Genomic DNA, 20,178 nt, shown 5'->3' on the forward strand with positions numbered 1-20,178 from the left:
GACAATCTCTGGAAATATGGCCTGGCATGCCACAACGATAGCAAGAACGAGAGCCAAATCTACACTCTCCACGATGGGGTCTGCTACACTTGGGACACAAAGATCTCTCAGAATCAGACGGAGCAACTGGCGCTGACGGTGGCCTAGGACTCTGATCCACCTTGCCCTTCCCCTTGAATCGATCTCTGCCACGCTGACCTGAACTCTGGCCTCTCTGCATACTAGCCTGGTGCCTCGCCTGCCTCTCCCTGGCGATATCCTTCTCGTCCTGCTCTGCTAGCAACGCCTTGGACACAATCTCCTTGAAAGTAACAGCCTTGGACATATTGATGTCACGCCTGATCTCCGCTCTAAGGCCTCGAATGAAGTGAGCGCCTTTATCTTTATCACTGGTAGCAATGTACGGAGCAAATAGGCAACCCTCCTCGAACTTGAGAATATACTCATCCACGTTCAAGCTCCCCTGACGAAGCTCCAAGAACTCTGTGACCTTCCTCGCTCGCAGTGCATCAGGAAAGTACTTGTCGTAGAAAAGCTCAGTAAACTCAGACCACTTCAAAGTAGAAACATCAATGCCAACCTTGGTCGCATTCCACCACAAACGTGCAGCTTTAACCAGCATAAAAACAGCACAACTGATACGATCTCTGTCCTCATAGTGGAGATGATCAAAAATCGCCTCCAAAGCCTTGACCCACTCTACTGCAGCTAAAGGATCGGAGCTGCCTGGAAACTCGGGTGGATCCATCCTCTTAAACGCAGAAAAGATAGCATCAGAACCAACTGCTACTGGAGCAACCTGCCCCCTACCTTGGTCTCTGCCCTGGCCTGCTCCTTGCAGTCTAAGCAACTGCTGGATCTGCTCACTGTGAACCTTAGCCTGCTCCTTCAGTAACTTGCCGAACTCGTCGACAACTCTCGAGGACGAACTATCCTCTCCCTCTGACGCCTTACGCTTAGGAGGCATCCTCTACTCTACAATGCTCACAAGACACCAATCAATACATAACAATAGATAGATGCAAAGAAAACATACCCGGACAGTTGAAAGTAGACGAAGTCATATGCATTGGTCCGAAGAACACCGCTCTGATACCACTAAAATGTGACACCCTGACCTCTTTTAAAATAAATACGCAGCAGAAATAAAATTTTTCTTTTCAAAATATACGGAAGGAGTTTCAAAATACATTTCATCAAATATCTTTACAAAATAAATACATGATCATTTAAATGACATAACAAAAACCAAAATATCATTCCTATGATCATGCCAAAATCCTCCTTCCAACGGTGTATGCATATGACCCCCGATCTACAGTCAACGTCCCGAGGCACCACTCTGATCTGCATCACATGAAAATAACTGAAATGAGAATAAATCTCAGCAAGTGGAACTCTTATATAACAATAAACAATAATCTCTGTAAAACATCTCTTTGAAATCATAAATACCATCAACTCTGAACTGTAAACTCTGAATATCAATAACATAGCAATAGCATATAAATATGATGGTATTTCTCTTTTGCTCTGGGGATTGATATCAATAGTATCTCTGCTCTGGGGTTGCTCGTATCCCAAATCGATATAAATACCGATAACTCTGAGGGATATAAGCCTCTGGGCGATGATCATCTAATATTGCATGCAATCTCTGACTATGTATTTATCAATCCGAAAACATTTAAACTCTTCTCTGGTTTTAACAATCACTTTGAACTCTATATATCTCTTTGTATTCCCTTTAATCAATAATGAGACATCAATGCCTCCAATACATATAACAATACATACTATGGATCAAATGAAAGGGAATAACACAATAAACTCTTTGAAACACATACATATAAAATCATGTGAGCAAAAGGAATGAATTTCCACTTACAAACCACAACAAACACCTCAACTTAGCTCTTGATCACCACCTACAACAAATAATCCACAAATAACACCAATATCAACTAAATATCCAAGATTACAAGCTAAATAATCCATAAATCCACTTAAACAACCAATCTAAACAACTCTTAATTTACAACCTTAACAGAATCGCACCAAAAACTTACCCAAGCTTCCTAGCACCAAGGAGAACGTCGAACTCAAGTCGAAATTCCAAACAAACGCTTGAATCGAAGATAGGAAGTGAAAGAAATGACCAAAAACCCTAAAAATGGAGAGAAATGTCGAGAATGAAGGAGAGAAGAAAGGAAAAGCATGGCCAACCACTCCAAAAAGTAGCTTAAAAACTCGACCATACCTTCACCGCGGGTGCGCCAACACAAGGACCGCGGGTGCGCTATGGTTACGGCAATCTCAAAAATTCTGGAACACGAACAGCGCGGGTGCGGCGACGCAAGCAGCGCGGGTGCGGTCTCTACCGCAGGGGCGGTCTCTACAACGCCGCGGGTGCGGTGTGCTCACGGCACTCAAACTCCAAAAATAGCACAGTGCACCGCGGGGGCACTCCTCTAAGAGCGCGGGTGCACTCTACTCACGGCAAAACACTATTCCAAAGCAACTAAAATCGAACCGAAACGCTGAAACGAACAACCAACAACAACTAATACCTCAAATAAATAATAACCAATAATACTAAAGCCCAAAACACAACTATAATCATCTAATCAAATATCCCAAATAACAAACAAAACTTAAATCGTACCGTACACCGGGCTCGGCTATTACAACTCCAACGCGGAAAAGAAGCGAGGTTGAACCGGGACGCCTGAGGGCAATTTTCTTGCAATAAAATTCACCGAAAACTTGTTGGAAAATAAGAAGGGTTGGGCGGCTGCTCTTGGGAAAGAGAACCCTAGGTTTTCTCTCTTAAAATCTGAAAATAAACTTGTAGGTGTGTGTTGTGTGTTTTAGTGTGTGTAAAAAAACGTGTTTAGTGTGTGTGTGTAGAAAACGTGTGTGTGATTTAATATGATAAATTAGGGAATTGATTTGCTTAATTAGCAATTAATAATGCTAATTAAAATGCTAAAAAAATGCTAATTAAAATGCTAATCAAAATGCTAAAAAAATGCTAATTAAAATGTCACTCAATTAGCCAATTAATTAAAAATGCTATCCCTACTCACCTTTAAATAAAAATCCCCTAAATAAAATAACACACATTAAGTGCTAATTTTAAAAGTTTCAAACTCTTAAATCACACATTTAAAATCGCCAAAATCATCACCGGTCTCCTTTTTCCTCGATCTCGCCTCGGGTTATCGCCTGAAACATGAAACTCAAAGAAAACGTTTTAACGTGCATCATATAATAATTTAAAATAATGCAAATTCATAGATCATGAATTAAAACACAAATTAATGAAATAGACATGCATTAAAACCATTTAATAAAATACATGAGGAATTTAATAACTTGCATGCATGTGGCTCACGTGGACCTTAAAGTTTTGGGACGTCACAATCTATCCCCCTTAAATTGAATTTCGTCCCCGAAATTCGCTTATCCTCGATAATCCAAAATTTAGAGTTTTAATTCTAGTACCCCAACGATCCACGCTACCGCTGCGCTTCTCTGAATAAAATTAAGTCTTATGTTGTCCTTACGTCTCTTCAATCCTAATTAAATTGCCTACCAAAAACCTCGTTTGCGAATCACAACTTAAAACGACTTATGGTAACTTAGTTTACTTTACTACGACCTCGAATTCTGACTCTTCTCACAATTCCTAATATTAGAAATGGAGGTTCAAACTTATCGTATCTTACTTTCTCATACCATACCCCTAATGCTCATCGAACTATTACATACGCATTTATGCAGTCCAACCTAAGAGGTCTTAGCACCAACGGTTACTGATCAACTTCCATCCTCAGCAATACACTTAAAAGTTAAATCTTATCTTAATCCTCATATGTTAATATTGGCCTACAACCCTTGAATCGAATATTTACCTTACGATACAAACTTACATAACTTAGCTATTTACGAGTACATCCCAAATATAAAATTGTTGCCAACCTTTAATTTCGAGTAACATAAATCCGTAAAACCCCAAAATATATAATATCGATCCTCTCCTTAAATAATAAAAACTTTCTAGCATCAATCACAAGCTTAAACTATTTTCTTCATGATTACAATATAGTTAAAGCCTAAGACACTTGAGCCTTCCTCATTGGAACGAATGTCCCACTTAGACGTATCCCCAATACTCAATTAATTCTAGCATATAAAACTTAATAAGCTTCCTTTATTAATAATGGACTAACTCTAATGAATCAACTCCAATTATAACCCATAGAATTCTAGAATCTCCATATCAAGCTTGTAGATTTCTTACTCAATAAAAATCTTAATATTCATTTATTGATAACTTATGTGGAACACCAATAATTCCCTTTGTTTTTATTTCACCCAAAAATTCTGTATGAGCAAATATCCCATAAATTTGAAATTCAACCTTACGCAGTCCAAATAGTTTTGGATAACATAATTCCAACACACATATTCACTTATTCTCAAGTTTCTTAATAACCTACAAAAATTTCCCAAGACAAGATGTCTACCTCAATTCTTACATGCATCGTCTATCAAATAACCTAATCATCAACCATACCCAACCTTCTAGAAAAATCAAATTCCAACAAAGGTACAAGCTTAACTGTTACAATCATGACTAAAACTTATGACACATCAACTTAAGTTCCCAAAAAAAATGTTAATTCAATGTCTAGTCTTATAACTTAGTTAACCGATCAACTTTACCTTAAATTGTCTTTACTCTGAATTCTAACTTTGCCACATCATTATTTCGCCTACTTTTAACTTTTCAAGCCTAAGGTTGATCCATCCAACAACGTCCCTGATTATCATTCCTTATAATCTTATAACCCAAATGTTTTGAGGTTCTAAATATCTCTTCGAGCCTATATTATCGAAAATTCCTATCATTTAAACCATTCAATTCTCACTTACTGCTAAACTAGTCCCCCAAATTCCTTAAAATTGTAGCATTAATTCATTATTTCCTCAAAATTATCCAGTTTTTCCTAAATTTCGGAAATTTCACATTTAACCATAAGTTCTTGATGTTCCTAATTCCATTGTGTAAGTTCCTCGCAACATAAAATTCAAAAATTTTTAAGCTTATTAGACCCAAATTCAATTCTCATAGCCTCGAAATTTACTGATTTAACCCAAGTGTTCCTCAAAAATTCGAATTTAATCCCCAAAATTTTCTGAATTTGCAATTTGACCCTACAACTCTTCAAAATTTGCATTTTCGATCCCCAATAAAATCTTCGATTTTAGTCTCATTAAACCTTAAAATCCTCGAAACTCGGAATTTAATCCCAAACGATAAATTCGAAACTAGTCCCTTAGGATTTTTACCTTTGCATTTAGGTCCTGAAACTATTGGTCATTACCACTAGGTCCTTAAAATTCTCAATTCGTGCAATTAAATCCTTAAATCTAACTAGGGGGAGCATGCATCCTAAATAAATTCTATGCTTGTATACTTCCAAATATCGTCGTAGTCTCAAATAATTAATCCTTACACGGAGTTCTCAAAAAGCAACTCAGCTAGCAACCACAAACCATCAGTAATTTCTTAGAAAATCTACAAGTCCCAAAAGCATTCGTAATTGTCAAGTTTAACTTATTACCCACGAGTATAACATCAGTACTACTAACCAAAAATTAATATAGACAAATCATTTCCAACTTTTCCGGACGCCCAAGAGCAAAATTCTTGCTCATGTCCAATTCCACCGCACCAGCATGCAAGAAAATTAAATAATTTCTCATTTCATGTCGTAACATGCATAAAAGTTTTAAGGATCCAATCTCAATTCATAACGACAGATAAACCTGTACTGTAAAACGTACGTCATGTAAACATACAGGTAGTTGCATTAAAACATGCACTTGCTGAAATCATGACTTGAATGCTTAATACATGAAAAAATTCAAAACCTTAAAACTTACAGACTTGAGGTGTGACTTCGTGAGCTTCTTGCGACTGGCAGTAGGCATAACCCTTTACAAGAACACCGCTCTGATACCAACTGTAACGTACCGTACTTTCATACTCAAAAAAAAATGCGGAAGAATTAAAAATTTTCTTAAATATAAAATCCATACGGTCGTCACTCAACATTCATAAGAATAAATCTCAAAATCATCCGTCACCAATAAAATTTTGCTAAAAGAAACTGTCTCAAAATATTTCGCATCCAGATATTTAAAAATCAGAGTATTTTTAAACTTTGCACAAAACGTAAACATTGCGGTCCTCGGGTCTAGCCTACCACTCAGTCTAAGCCTGCCCCTTGGTCGCCACCTCCTGTCTCCTCAACATAGTCACCTGCATCGATCAAGTCTAGTGAGTCTAAAGACTCAACACGTATAAACTGGAATAACGAGTACTACGTAATAAAATCGCATGCAACTTTAAAATAAGACATACATAACTTGAAACTTGACTTGCGTATTAAAACTTGAACATACGTACATACATACTTAGACATGCCATCAACATAAACTTTTCTTAACATGCTGCATACTTGAAAATACTTGAACATACATTACTTCATCATTTTGCTTAGAGGATGTTTCAAAGCAAGTGACCCATACATAATAAACGCCTGATCAGACAAACCACAGTACTGGGCTGACAGGGACGTATCCACTGCCACATACATAAGATCCCCGTTCATAATTTAACGGGCTGGTTGGTCCCCGTTCATAATTTAACGCTTTCCAACCACGATCTAACCCGTTCATAATTTAACGGGGCGGAGAGGTCCTCGGCCACGTTCACCGACTTCCAAACCCATTCATAATTTGGTCACAAGACATTTAGCATACCTCAAAAACTTAAAATATTTTCTTTTTGCACGTCAACATACTTACTTGGTATTGAGGGATTCATTGGACTCCGATCGGGGCCGTCGCTGCTGCACATACTAACTTGAATTCACTTACTTAAATTGCATAACTTAGACGTAGATAATCATGCTTACTTACGAGTTCGTTCAATTCCTTAGGACGTTCTAAAATTCCCATGACTCGACCTTGTGAATCCTTGTACTAAACCATGACGTCAAACCTCAAAGCATACTGATTTTCCCCAAAATATGAAGGACACGGACCCCGTGCCCAGGTCCGGCCCCGGGTCCGTGTAGGCTCGGTAAAATGTGTGCGAAGGAAAAAGGGGAGGCACGGACCCCGTGTCGAGGTCCGGGTAAGGGTCCGTGTATTCACTGTAATGGCGCACCAAGGGAAAAACAAAGACACGGACCCCGTGCCAGGGTCCGTGCTCGGGTTCGTGTGACTACGATTTTCTGAATCCTGCGAGCAACTTCTTACATTATGCTTATCCCACTTAGCTACACCAAGTAGGCACAAAGTCAACACCCCAAAACACGTCCTAGGATGCTATACTAGTGCACCAAACCAAAAACATGTCCTAAACCAATTACTCTCATCTCATGGCAAGTATAATTCAAGAACATGGCTTTGACATCAAAATCATCTCCTATGACCTCTTACGGACACCAGTGCCTATCGACGTTAGTCCACCCACCGAATATCGACCCGACATCATAACAATAATACCTAATTGCAGCGATGATCACCCGTCGATCCCCAACAAAGCTTGCAACAAAGAAACTTTAAGAACACAATTTTCGTAAAAGTCGCAGTTTGAGCAGTCCCACGAAAAATGCTATAACTCACTCAATTTTCATCCAAAAATCTCGAATTTTATATCAAATCGAAGGCGTCAAAAAGTTCTGCAATTTTGTAGTTGAAAGTTTTCTCAAAATCCCGACAGAAAAATCGGAGTTTTTAACAGAACAGTAAAAACGAATTTTAGATCTAAAAATCTTCCTTCAAGATCGATCCAAACAAATAACCGCTCAAACTACTACACTTCGCACATGGATTTATGCATAAAAACAACGCGACACATACTATGACATGATCGATGCATCAAGAACAGAATATACGTGCCTTTTTATGTTTAACGTTACCGAAACGACGACTCCAACGCGGGAAAAGAAGCGAGGTTGAACCGGGACGCCTGAGGGCAATTTTCTTGCAATAAAATTCACCGAAAACTTGTTGGAAAATAAGAAGGGTTGGGCGGCTGCTCTTGGGAAAGAGAACCCTAGGTTTTCTCTCTTAAAATCTGAAAATAAACTTGTAGGTGTGTGTTGTGTGTTTTAGTGTGTGTAAAAAAACGTGTTTAGTGTGTGTGTGTAGAAAACGTGTGTGTGATTTAATAGGATAAATTAGGGAATTGATTTGCTTAATTAGCAATTAATAATGCTAATTAAAATGCTAATCAAAATGCTAAAAAAATGCTAATTAAAATGCTAATCAAAATGCTAAAAAAATGCTAATTAAAATGTCACTCAATTAGCCAATTAATTAAAAATGCTATCCCTACTCACCTTTAAATAAAAATCCCCTAAATAAAATAACACACATTAAGTGCTAATTTTAAAAGTTTCAAACTCTTAAATCACTAACAACTTAATAAATTAGTTAAAATGCCACAACCTCAACTTAAAATAAAATACCACATTTAAAATCGTCAAAATCATCACCGGTCTCCTTTTTCCTCGATCCCGCCTCGGGTAATCGCCTGAAACATGAAACTCAAAGAAAACGTTTTAACGTGCATCATATAATAATTTAAAATAATGCAAATTCATAGATCATGAATTAAAACACAAATTAATGAAATAGACATGCATTAAAACCATTTAATAAAATACATGAGGAATTTAATAACTTGCATGCATGTGGCTCACGTGGACCTTAAAGTTTTGGGACGTCACAAAAATATTAATAGAGATTGTTATAATAATTACATGTTATCTATATATACCGCAAAAGGAAAGTGTCTTAATAAGAATCCCATGTGATTTATCACATATACTTGGACAAAATTAATTTTCTGGATTATATTTTTCAAAATAATATTTGCTGAAGTTTTGTGTCCAAAAAGTACAACCATATCCAGTACCTAAGCGTGGGAAAGAAAGAATCCAACCGTGGAGAGGTTGTACCTAATTATTATTTGCGCTGCAGAACAGTACCTGCACCAGCTTGCAATATAAGGGCGTGTTTGGCTATTTTTCCTTTATTTGTTTTTTTTTTTAGAGTTTTAGATTCATTTTTTTCAATCTCAACTTAACATTAATTTCAAGTAGTTCATAACTTATAATTCATCTCATATCAAGTCTCGATTTAAAAACCGATTGTAACAAATTCCAACAAAAATTGATTTTAAATACTTTTCTAAAGAAAATAAATTTAATTATTCCTTCGTTCTCATGTATGAAATGTTTATAACTCATTTGGAAGAAACAAGTTTTAGAAATAATACATTTTAAGAATAGCCATTTAATATGTTTTTGTTTGAGAATTTATTCGATGATTTACACAAAGATTTCAAGCCAAAATCTTTTTTAAAGACAACATTTGGAAGAGACGAGATAGGAAATCAATCATTCAAACGTACATATAAAGATAAAAAATATACTTTTTTTAAGATTTGATAATTTTAGATAATATTTATTTTTCTAAAATAGGTTTTATTTTAAATTTTTTTATAGATTATATTAAAATTAAAATAATTTTGGATAATAATTTTTTAATTTTATGATGACATGATTATTTTAAATTTTAAAATTATTAAATATAATTTATCAGGATATGTTAATTTTAAATAAGATGCATATTTACTAAAATAAGTTTTTATGTTTTTTTTTTGTTAAATAAAAACATAATATCAAAAAAGCGTACGATAAAAACGGAAATAATTAATTTAAGCCTTTTTATTTTAATAAAATCTAATGTTCTTAGCTATATTATTTTCCTTGTTAATTAGTTTTTGTGTTAATTTCAGGACGATGTGATTAGTTAAATATTCAAAAGTTTAGCTACATGAATATATATAAATTAAATCAAATATTAAAAAAATTACATAATATCAAATAAGATGTAATAATTTTAAAAATCTAAAAATAAGATATTGTAATTATTGATAAATTAAGAATAATTTAATTGCTTTAAACTTATTAACCTTGTTAATACATTGTATTTATAGATGGAAATAAAATGGTAATTTTCATTTGGATTTTACTAATGAGGGTTAGTGCTTTACTATATAGTATAATAAATAGATTATAGTTATAGATATGGATTATATATAATAATAATAATATTATTAAAATTTTATATTTTAATATTTTTTATATTGAAAAAAGTTAGAGGGGAAAAAAATGATTTATGTGGATTATATATAATAATAATATCAGAGTGAGTCTCATGTGAGACGGGTCAACCCTACCCATATTCATAATAAAATGTAATACTCTTAGCATAAAAAATAATATTTATTCATGGATGATCCAAATAAGAGATCCGTCTCACAAATACGATCCATGAGACCGTCTCACACAAGTTTTTGTCATAATATTATTATTAAAATTTTCTATTTTAATAATTTTTATATTGAAAAAGGTTAGAGGGGAAAAAAGGAAAGAGGTATTAAAGGGATAATGCCCATTTTCGTCCTTTTCGTTACCCGCTTTTCCCATTTCAGTCCTTCATGATTGTTGACTGATTAATTAATCCTTAATGTTTTTAAAATACGCCCGAATTGGTCCCTGCCGTTGCCCCGACGTTAAGATTAACGTTGACTCGCATCACGTGCTACTCACATGCCGATTTCTTTATGAAGGCAGTAAGTCGAGTATTTCTTTTGAAAATTACTCCCCCACCTGTTCAAGAACCCTAATCCCCAAATCAAACGCCGGTAGGAAAGGGAATATCGAACTCGAAGAAAATGTAGCAATTCCAGATTCGTTGATTCCATTACAACATCTGCCATGGTAAAGGCTTCTAATTATTTTCCATGATTTTGTTGTTTCTTCTCGATTACTAAACGCTGGAAGGAAAGGGAATGTCGAACCTTTATGTAATTCTGAAATGGATTATGAAAGTATGCCCTGTATGTTAACATTTTCGAAATTAATACAGTGATTGTCATGTTAACATTTTCGAAATTAAATTGTGTAAATTTCTCTTTAATTTGCTTACGTGATTGTCATGTTAACTTTATGAAATTTCTTATTTAATGTAGAGGAAAACATATGTTGTATTTGTCGGACGAAAACCCGGCGTGTACGAGAATTGGGAGGAGGCTCAACTTCAGGTGAATAAATACAGCGGAGCTTCTCACAAATCTTATTGGAGTAGAGAAGAGGCACTGAAATCGTTTGATGAGTACATGAAAAAACAATCGGGTGGAGCTGCTACTTCTAAATCTGAATCTGATGACGCAAAATGTTCAATTTCAAGTGACGCAAGTTCGAGCGGAAAACCGAGAGACTACGAAAGAATAGCCCAAGTAGTGGAGGCTCAAATGGAATTAGAACGTGAGAATCGAAAAAATGCACTTAAAATGGAAGAGTTGTCGAAAGAGCTAAAAGAAATACTACAGTCACTACACCTTAATGAAGATAAGTAGAGTTGTTGGTTATGGTGGTGGCGCAGCTAGTGAGGCACAGCTAGTGATGCTTGTGTTTGTCTAATTTTCGATTATCTTGCTCTTGTGTAAACACTGAAGTTTGTTTTATGTATTATGGGATTTGAATGAACAATGCAACAATCTGTCTTCAACAATGGCTTGAGTACCAGCAGTGTATGAGTCTTCATCTTGTGTTTGGAACTGAGTTTGCAACAATGTGTATGCAATTGTTTTGCACCATCTTCTGTTTTTTCTCCAGCATTATTTTGTTTCATTTCTGATATGTCTCCAGCACACACATACTAATTTATGTCAGTGAGTGAATGACTAAACAAGACTTCTTCATTCACAAGAAAACAAATAGCATGTCCATAACATTTACTTTCACAACCATTACAATCCAACAAAAAACAAATAACTTGTCCAATACAACTACTTCCACAACCATTACAAACCAACAAAAAACAAATAACTTGTCCACAACGCCTACTTCCACAACCAACCCAATCCAACAAAACAACATAATATGTCATCAACCACTAGCTCCAAAACCATCCAAGATTTTGATGAAGATCCAGTGCTTTCAACATTTTGAGGAAGATCCAGTACCCTTTTCCTTTGCAGCATCTTTAATTGAACGAGACACATTTGATTCTGTCGGTGCTTTTTTCCTTTGATCATCCAACGAAGCTCTCAAACTAGACACAGTTACGAAGTTCTTTCCGCCTTTCACAATAACATGTGTTTGTTTGTTGAGTACTTTATCGACCTGAAAAAGACTAATTACACTCAAACATATCCAACTCACAAAAATAATATTAACAGGTCTATTCGCACTTACATGAACTGATGAGATTCTGTTAGAGCTGCCAGTAATTGTTACGCCACTTGCTTGTTGTCGTACTACCTGAAAACAAACATTTAAATCCAAAAATTGTACATTAATTATTTCCACTTACACTAAACATAAATACACAACAAGTATTTTATAACCTGTAATTTTTTCCTTTTATTGAATGCTGCTTCAGCACGTTCAACAGCTGCATTCGAAATGAATCTTTCGCTTTCATCTGACGTTGTGTTGCCTAGTCCAGTCGCAACAAATTCGGCTTCAGTGCATGGTTGTGGTGCAGATTCAATGTCACCTATGAAATGCTCAATATTATTTAGATAAAAATTAAAATACGTAACTTCAATATCGTAAAAGTAACTCCAGTACATCACCTATATCCATTTCAGAGAAATTTTGCGGTGTTTGAATGGGACCGCTGTCCATGTCATTGTTTTCTTGTGATGGGATATCTAAACCACTTGCTTTAGTAATGTTGCAACTCCTTTGATTGTGTCCAAACCCACCACATGTCCGACACTTGTTGTTTCGTTTCACACCTTTCAACTTTGATTGTCTTGAAGCAGGAACTTCATCAGGTTGTCGCCTTCTCAACTTAGCTGGCCTACCAACTTTCTCTTTGTACATTGGTGGTAATGGAGGAGTTAACTGGCATTCAGGCCACAAGGCTGATCCATTAATGGGCATGATGGAGCGCGAGTAACACTGCTTGTATTTCAATACACTGTAAAAACGATGCACGTAAGCCTCGGGGTTTTCTTGCTTACACCAAATCGCACAAACAGCATGTGCACACGGAATTCCAGTCAAATCCCATTTCCTACAACTGCAAGTCATCTTACACAGGTCAACAGAGTGCTGCTGGTGTAATCCTGTGATCTGAAAATGTGTCTCGTCAGCCATCAAAGGACTAAACGCAGCTGCTTCCTTGCTATTCTTTGCCAACACAACTCTAATTTTTGGACACATCACACCAACCCATTTCTCGGCCTTCGCTCTGTTCGTTTGAAACCTCACCATTAACAAATTTCTTAATGTTTCGAACATTGAAATGATTGGTTTTTCTCTTGCATCTAAAATCATGCTGTTGAAACACTCACACATGTTGTTCAGAAGTACATCACATTTTGGAATCGTGCTGAAGTATGCCTTGGACCAATGTTGTTCCGGTTTTTTGCTCAACCAGATATACGCATCAGAATTTATCTTCTTCAAGTCTTCCATCCGCCTTTTGAACTCTTCAACTCTTGTTGCCCTAGCCGCAGCCCAAAGGGCATTTTTAATTCCCACACCTCTGAAACCATCGTTTTTCATGTTAGTGTATAGATGCCTAACACAAAATCTGTTTTCGGCATTCGGAAACAAATTCTCAAAGGCAGGAATCAAGCCTTTTTGCTTATCAGACATGAAGGTCCAACCATCTTCATTCTCAAAGCCAATGTCGTTATTCAACAACTGCAGAAACCACATCCAACTATCCTTTGTCTCTCCTTCCACCAATGCATAAGCAATTGGAAAAATGTTGTTATTTGGATCTAGGCCAACTGCTGTCAACAACTGCCCACCAATACTGGTTTTCAAAAAACATCCATCCACTCCAACCACAGGTCTACAAGACTCCTTAAAACCTTGTTTACAGGCCGAGAAGCACACATACAGCCTCTGAAATCTTGGCGCATCATCTCCATCAGTCAGTTTCAGAATCACAGATGCACCTTCGTCGGACCTTCTCAATTCAGCACAGTAATTTCTTATTTGGCTAAATTGCTCCGCTATGCTGCCATCAACTAGCTTTAATGCCTTCTTCCGACCCAAATAAGCTTGTTTATATGTGAGGGAGACATTCAAAGTAGATTTAACCTCTTCTCGGAACTCTCTGGTACCTAACTTAGGATTTGATTTCAATTTACTCACAAAAGTTTCACCTAACCAGCTTGACTTGATGTTTTTGTTCTTAACATTCCAATAGCAGTTTTTGTGCTCGGGTTTAAACGTCTTTATCTGCCAACAACTGTCCTTATTCACGGGTGACACATGAATAACCCATTCACATCCTTCATTTTTGCACACACCTCGAAGCCTACTCTTATCATTCTTGACAAAGTTGACTACCATCCCTCGTCTAATACAATGACTCTCTATAGCAAACTTTGCCTCTTTTTTTGAATTAAATATCATACCAAGCTTCAAATCAGGATTTTCAGAGGAGGCATACATTTCGAATTTTTGTGAATCTTCCTCTTGAGAATCAAATGCACTCTCTAACTCATCACTTTCTGCACAATCATCATCTCCTTCATCACCTTGCATTCTCTCAAACAAATCATTGGAAATATCACCATCAATGACTATATTTTCCCCTTCTCCCCTAATATTATCATCAACAGCGAAATCGAAATCACTATCATAAAATTCTGCCTCAACTTCATCAGTCTGTCCAACCCTTGTTTTCAGTTCACCTTCTTTGGGTTTCTCTAAAACACCACTTGCATCTATCTCATATATTGAAACCAATTCATCATGTTCAATATAAATTTCCACTTCATAGTTTTTGGGGACGTGGTTCCTAATTTGAACCACATCATTATCAGTTTCCAAATATCTACCATTGTTCAAAGATTTACCTATTTTGTGCCAAAATCTGAGCTTATCTTTCTCCACGCATCCTACTTGCTCAGCATAACCCCAGAGTTCAATCAAGCCTATCTTATCCATATCCACAAAATCAAAGTATTCAGTATTACCACCGTTGTACGTTTTCCTCTTGCGCTTGCTGTCCATAGAACCATTGTAGTACAACTTAATTGTAACAAGAGTGGGTTCTCGCATCCAGCCTAAAATGCACAAGAGCAAACATAAGTAAATGTGATAAATTTCAAAAATTTTATCTGTCAACAGTAGTCGAACAGAATAAGAGAAACATTACCATAATTCGGGGTGAATTCAAGAGACATTATACTTCTTTTAGCCATTACTAAACAGTAATTTCAAAAACCAACTCGGGGGTGTTTCTTCGAGTTCGCCCTTCCCTTTCTTCGTGTTCGCCTTTCCCTTTACTTCATACGTCTAATTTGGGGATTAGGGTTCTTGTACAGTTGGGGAGTAAAAGGTGAAGGAGTCAACGTGATATGAGTCAAAGTTAATGAAGAAATCGGCATGTGAGTAGCACGTGATGCGAGTCAACGTTAATCTTAACGTCGGGGCAACGGCAGTGACCAATTCGGGCGTATTTTAAAAACATTAAGGATTAATTAATCAGTCAACAATCATGAAGGACTGAAATGGGAAAAGCGGGTAACGAAAAGGACGAAAATGGGCATTACCCCGGTATTAAAAAAATGAAACAAGAGAGCTGTTTTTCAACCTTTCTCTCACACAGCTTTGGTATATTTATAAACACAGCACACATTCTTCGTGCTCTCCGCCACCCTCTTCTCTAAGTTTCAGATCCATTCTTTTCTCTTACCTTCGTTCCCATCAGAAAAATGGCATCTTTCACTTCTTCTTCTGTCTCATTCGGATCCGGTTCTTGCCCCTTCAAGAACAAGCAGGTTACAACCTTTGTGATCTCTCGTGTTATATATTTTTGGGATGGGTGGGACGGTTCTTGGTTCATTTATATTTTTGGGCTTTATATCGATGGGAAATCTTGGTGATCTGGGTGTCTTTGTGATGGTTTTTTTGTTTTTTGTGGAATAAAAAAATCTGATATTTTTGTAAGTGGAGGCTTTATATCGATGGGAAATCTTGGTGATCTGGGTGTCTTTGTGATGGTTTTTTGTTTGTTGACTAAAAAAATCTGATATTTTTGTAAGTGGATGCATGTAAGTTTTATTTCTGAATATTGATTCTCTTGTTTTTCTATTGATTTCTGGTTAAATAATTGATCTTTTTTACGGGTTTTGAGTTTGAACCATTAATTACACTCCTGGATTAAATTTTTAGCTGTTACGATTGTATATTACTGTAAAAATGTTGGATTTCGTTGTGTAATAAGTTGCTTTAGCTCTCGATTCTTGTATGTAAAATCCCATGAACTCCTAAAATTGGTCTGAATTTCTTTGTGAGTTTTTGATCTCCAACAAGAAATTCATGGTTATGATTTCAAGTTTCTGGATATAAGTTTTATTTCCGAGATTAAAAAAGACTATCAAGGGAATTAAGGGGGCTAATAACTTTTGATGCATTAGTATGAGTTCCTTTTATTTGGTTGCTTATATGCAGGGTCTTTTTATTAGATTATCATGTTCCTGGATCATCTTACATTTATTCATGTGTAATTGATGCATGATAACTCCTGAATGTCAACGTAATTTTCTATATGATATGACACTTATGAGGTTGTGATTTTCAATAATGACCCTTTGTATCATCAGCTGAATTCATGAGAATTTTAGTGCTACAAAAGGAGGTTGCATGAAATGATGGAATTTTTTTTTACTTTTTGAATGCATATCTCCATTAAATTTTCTGTATAATGTAATGACCTTGCTAATAAATGTTAAGGAGCTTAAATTGTTAAAATATTTCCTGTAAAACTATTTTAAGTGAGTTTTTTTTCCTTGAGTCTTATAATCTTATAATATTGCAAATGTGCAGGTTTCAAATTTGAGAAGGGCCTCGCTTTCATTCAATGGAAAGGGCTTGTCATCTCTTAGATCACAGCCACCTCGTTTCCGAGTTTCCTGTGCAGTATGTTTCTTTATAATCATTATTGTTGTTCTTTACTGGCTTAGCATCCCACATCTTGCTGATGTGATGTTTTTATCATTTAATCTTAAGCTCAATGACAATTGTTGTATTAGCGAAATTCATAAGGCAAAAATATCCCTCGTTTAATTCAAGCATCATTACGAGGGAATTGCAATTTGGGATGTATCAGATGTCATAAAGGTGCATAACTAATCACTGACTAATTTCAGTAGGAGGGGAGTTAAACATGAGCAATGGTATCCCTAAGGTTGTCCTTGGATTGATGTATTTTAGATAGTGGATTTCAAATCCATTGATTTTAATAGTAGTTGTGGTGATTTCAAATGCACCCAAAGATGAGCCAAATCAAATCTCTCATTTCAAATCATATACTCAATCAATCCAAGTGCAACCTAAGATTCCATGTAAATTTTTACTCATAAATTATAGATTTACATGCCCTCATATCTGTATCCTTTTATAAGGGAGAGCCTCCAAGAAAAACCACTTTTTGTACCTTTAGGCCTGTGTACTAAAATACCCTCGTTTTTTCCGGGTAAACTAGGAATAACCTATAAAAGTAATTTTGATAAAAGTTTGATGTTTCATTCTTTCTTGATTTTTCTTATTGTGATATTTCTACCATTTGAAGTATTGATTATTAATTATTATTATTAAATTTATCATTAATCCTAAAGATCTTGATTTTAATTTTTAAGTGTAACTTCTTAAATTATCTCCACGACCATGATTCTCACAGACAACGCATGTGCATGTCCCAAGTATATATGTGTGTGTGTGTGTGTGTGTGTTCCTACTATCTTTGTTCGAGGGTTTGTTTATAGGTAGCCTTCAAATCTACGGATATTGAAAGTGTCTTTTCTTTGTTGCATTGTCATGCTTCATATCTTTCCAATTTCGTTTACTGATAACAAGCCCTGATGTTCTCCTCCATCAGGCTAAACCAGAAACAGTGGATAAAGTGTGTCAGATCGTAAGGAAGCAACTGGCGCTTCCTGCTGATCGTGAAGTCTGTGGAGAGTCAAAGTTTGCTACACTTGGTGCTGATTCACTTGACACGGTAATTCCTTTGCTGATATTACAACTAAAAAAGGTGTATGCATGTGCAGCGAAACCCTTGAATGACAACCTTATGGGCTGAAAATTTAAGGGTGTGAGGCACAATATAGTGATGGAAGCTGAGCATCAGACCTTCATCCAGTAAGATCCAAAAATGATTGGTTACATGTATTGGATGCCATCAAACACCACTGAATAAAATTTCTCCAGTTTTTCACAAGATCATTTCACTAGTTCTGCATTGAGACCAGTTTTGCACTTAGATACATTGTCTTCAGTTGGCACGTCTATTTACCATTTACGCATAACCATAACTTGCGTAATGACAATTAGTTGTGATAACCGATCGCTTCGAAACTGTTCTTCACCTTAGGTTGAGATTGTGATGGGACTGGAAGAAGAGTTCGGGATCAGCGTGGAGGAAGAAAGTGCCCAGAGTATCACTACCGTTCAAGAAGCAGCGGATATGATCGAGAAGCTTTTGGAGAAGAAGTGCTAGGAAAGTACATTAGGAACATATATTTATTTTTAGTGGTATTGTTGAGAATCCATGCCTCTTCTTGTTTGATTTCTCTGGAGGAACTCTAGCTTGTTTTGTTTTCATTTTCTTGTTGGATTGGGATTGCGCTATATATTCTTATATGAGATATTTTGCAGTTCAACTAATTTTAAGGTTTTCTGGGTATGTTAAGATGGCTGTTATCGTGGATCGGTTTACCTGCTTGCCTTTGCAATTGTACATGCCGTGCAATATACAGCACCACTTGAGTGGAAAGCTATAATCTTTAATATTTTTTGGGCTAAAATTTACTTCCTTTTTTTTTTTTTGGGTTCTGTAGCTATTTTCTTAATATATCTATTTTCTTATATATGTTCTGGTTAATATATTTGGTTGTAAATCGATTATTATTATGAACTTGCTAGCACTCTTAATTTTCAGAAATATCGTTACTTCTGCAAGTTTCATGGGAGTGTACTCAAAGTAAGAGAAATGGAAAAATAATGGCTTTTAAAGATTGTTGTGAAATTTACAATAAATAGGTATTCAATCTAAATTTTTATATTATGTGGAATCTTGTTGGATCCAAAATAAATTTTCATGAAGTTTTAGGAAGTCATGTTATATTTAATATTGACTTTTAAAAATTCTACGATACATGTTATTATTATTTTTAATTTGATCAAATAATACTAAAAAGTTAACAATAAATTATTTTTAATTTCGAAGAGTTATTTGATTTGGAAAGAAAGTTTTGTTTAGATTTTTTTCTAAGTAAAACATGTGAGTTGAGGAAGTTTTTTGTAGGATAAAAATGATAGTTATGGAATTAAATATTTTGGTGTCTTATAAGGTAGTTATTCTAATAATATAATATTGATAATATAAATAAAAGATCAGAAGTAATTAAATTTTAATAATCTTAAAAGTTATTAAAATACAAAATTTAAAATATATGATACAATAATAAAATGTCAAGAATTATTTTTAATTGAGGCCAATAATTTGGATGCTCCTCTTTTTTTCCCCTTATCCCCCCTTCAAATCATATGTTTATACACTATTGTTATATCTGTAGATGATGAAAAATTGCGGGTTTCAGAATTTTTCCATCTTATATAATAAAATAGACACGAACTTTAAGTCATCATCAACTGAATAAAAATGCATCTGCACAAAAAAGTAGATATAAACTTTAAGGCATTATTGCATGAAAGAAAATATATACTGGCACCTACTAAAATAGCATGTGGAATGGCACAAAAAAGATCCGATCTTGCGAAAAGTAAAAATATAATAATTTTCAAATTATATATTTATTTTTATAAACTTAAAGAAACATAAGGGCTAATATAATATACATTTCTTCTCAAATAATATATCAAAAAATAAATATTTAAATAATATAATATAATATAATAACCAATATCTTATAATACTAAATGGTGGCTTCTGTTGGCGCAAATCAAATAGAGTGGGAAAGCTAATTATTATTATAAAAAGCAATGAGAGACAGCTTATAGTGCAATACAGTTACATGAT

General features: G+C 35.3%; 3 protein-coding genes across 3 annotated transcripts; 1 reads left to right on the top strand and 2 right to left on the bottom strand.

Moving 5' to 3' along the window:
* Positions 1 to 11,918: 11,918 nt before the first annotated feature.
* LOC140833378 (uncharacterized) lies at positions 11,919 to 13,675 on the bottom strand. Its single transcript, XM_073197735.1, has 3 exons — positions 12,509 to 13,675; positions 12,357 to 12,422; positions 11,919 to 12,284 (listed from the first exon to the last, which is right to left on the bottom strand). Exons 1-3 carry the CDS (start codon positions 12,734 to 12,736, stop codon positions 12,099 to 12,101), a joined length of 480 nt encoding a protein of 159 aa, XP_073053836.1. The 5' UTR covers positions 12,737 to 13,675; the 3' UTR covers positions 11,919 to 12,098.
* Positions 12,818 to 15,656, bottom strand: LOC140835386 (uncharacterized). Its single transcript, XM_073200878.1, has 3 exons — positions 15,292 to 15,656; positions 12,905 to 15,199; positions 12,818 to 12,849 (listed from the first exon to the last, which is right to left on the bottom strand). Exons 1-3 carry the CDS (start codon positions 15,335 to 15,337, stop codon positions 12,818 to 12,820), a joined length of 2,373 nt encoding a protein of 790 aa, XP_073056979.1. The 5' UTR covers positions 15,338 to 15,656.
* Positions 15,657 to 15,713: 57 nt separating this feature from the next.
* Positions 15,714 to 18,803, top strand: LOC140833882 (acyl carrier protein 1, chloroplastic-like). The gene is made up of 4 exons (XM_073198368.1): positions 15,714 to 15,916; positions 16,965 to 17,057; positions 18,016 to 18,138; positions 18,511 to 18,803. The coding sequence occupies exons 1-4, from the start codon at positions 15,851 to 15,853 to the stop codon at positions 18,634 to 18,636; spliced, it is 408 nt and encodes a 135-aa protein (XP_073054469.1). The 5' UTR covers positions 15,714 to 15,850; the 3' UTR covers positions 18,637 to 18,803.
* Positions 18,804 to 20,178: the final 1,375 nt, after the last annotated feature.

The sequence above is a fragment of the Primulina eburnea genome, chromosome 6 (genome assembly GCF_022965805.1).
Source record: "Primulina eburnea isolate SZY01 chromosome 6, ASM2296580v1, whole genome shotgun sequence".
NCBI classification, from domain to species: Eukaryota; Viridiplantae; Streptophyta; class Magnoliopsida; order Lamiales; family Gesneriaceae; genus Primulina; species Primulina eburnea.

What these genes read in the sequence shown, in the direction of transcription:
- LOC140833882 (XM_073198368.1), top strand. Translation starts at nt 15,851, where the DNA reads ATGGCATCTTTCACTTCTTCTTCTGTCTCATTCGGATCCGGTTCTTGC. An exon ending in GCCCCTTCAAGAACAAGCAG is followed by an intron (nt 15,917 to 16,964) that starts GTTACAACCTTT and finishes GCAAATGTGCAG; the next exon opens with GTTTCAAATTTGAGAAGGGC. An exon ending in GTGCTGATTCACTTGACACG is followed by an intron (nt 18,139 to 18,510) that starts GTAATTCCTTTG and finishes TCTTCACCTTAG; the next exon opens with GTTGAGATTGTGATGGGACT.
- LOC140833378 (XM_073197735.1), bottom strand. Translation starts at nt 12,736, where the DNA reads ATGTACTGGAGTTACTTTTACGATATTGAAGTTACGTATTTTAATTTT. An exon ending in ATAAAAGGAAAAAATTACAG is followed by an intron (nt 12,423 to 12,508) that starts GTTATAAAATAC and finishes GTTTGTTTTCAG; the next exon opens with GTAGTACGACAACAAGCAAG. An exon ending in ACAGAATCTCATCAGTTCAT is followed by an intron (nt 12,285 to 12,356) that starts GTAAGTGCGAAT and finishes AGTCTTTTTCAG; the next exon opens with GTCGATAAAGTACTCAACAA.
- LOC140835386 (XM_073200878.1), bottom strand. Translation starts at nt 15,337, where the DNA reads ATGGCTAAAAGAAGTATAATGTCTCTTGAATTCACCCCGAATTATG. An exon ending in TGAATTCACCCCGAATTATG is followed by an intron (nt 15,200 to 15,291) that starts GTAATGTTTCTC and finishes TGTGCATTTTAG; the next exon opens with GCTGGATGCGAGAACCCACT. An exon ending in AAGACAATCAAAGTTGAAAG is followed by an intron (nt 12,850 to 12,904) that starts GTGTGAAACGAA and finishes ACACAATCAAAG; the next exon opens with GAGTTGCAACATTACTAAAG.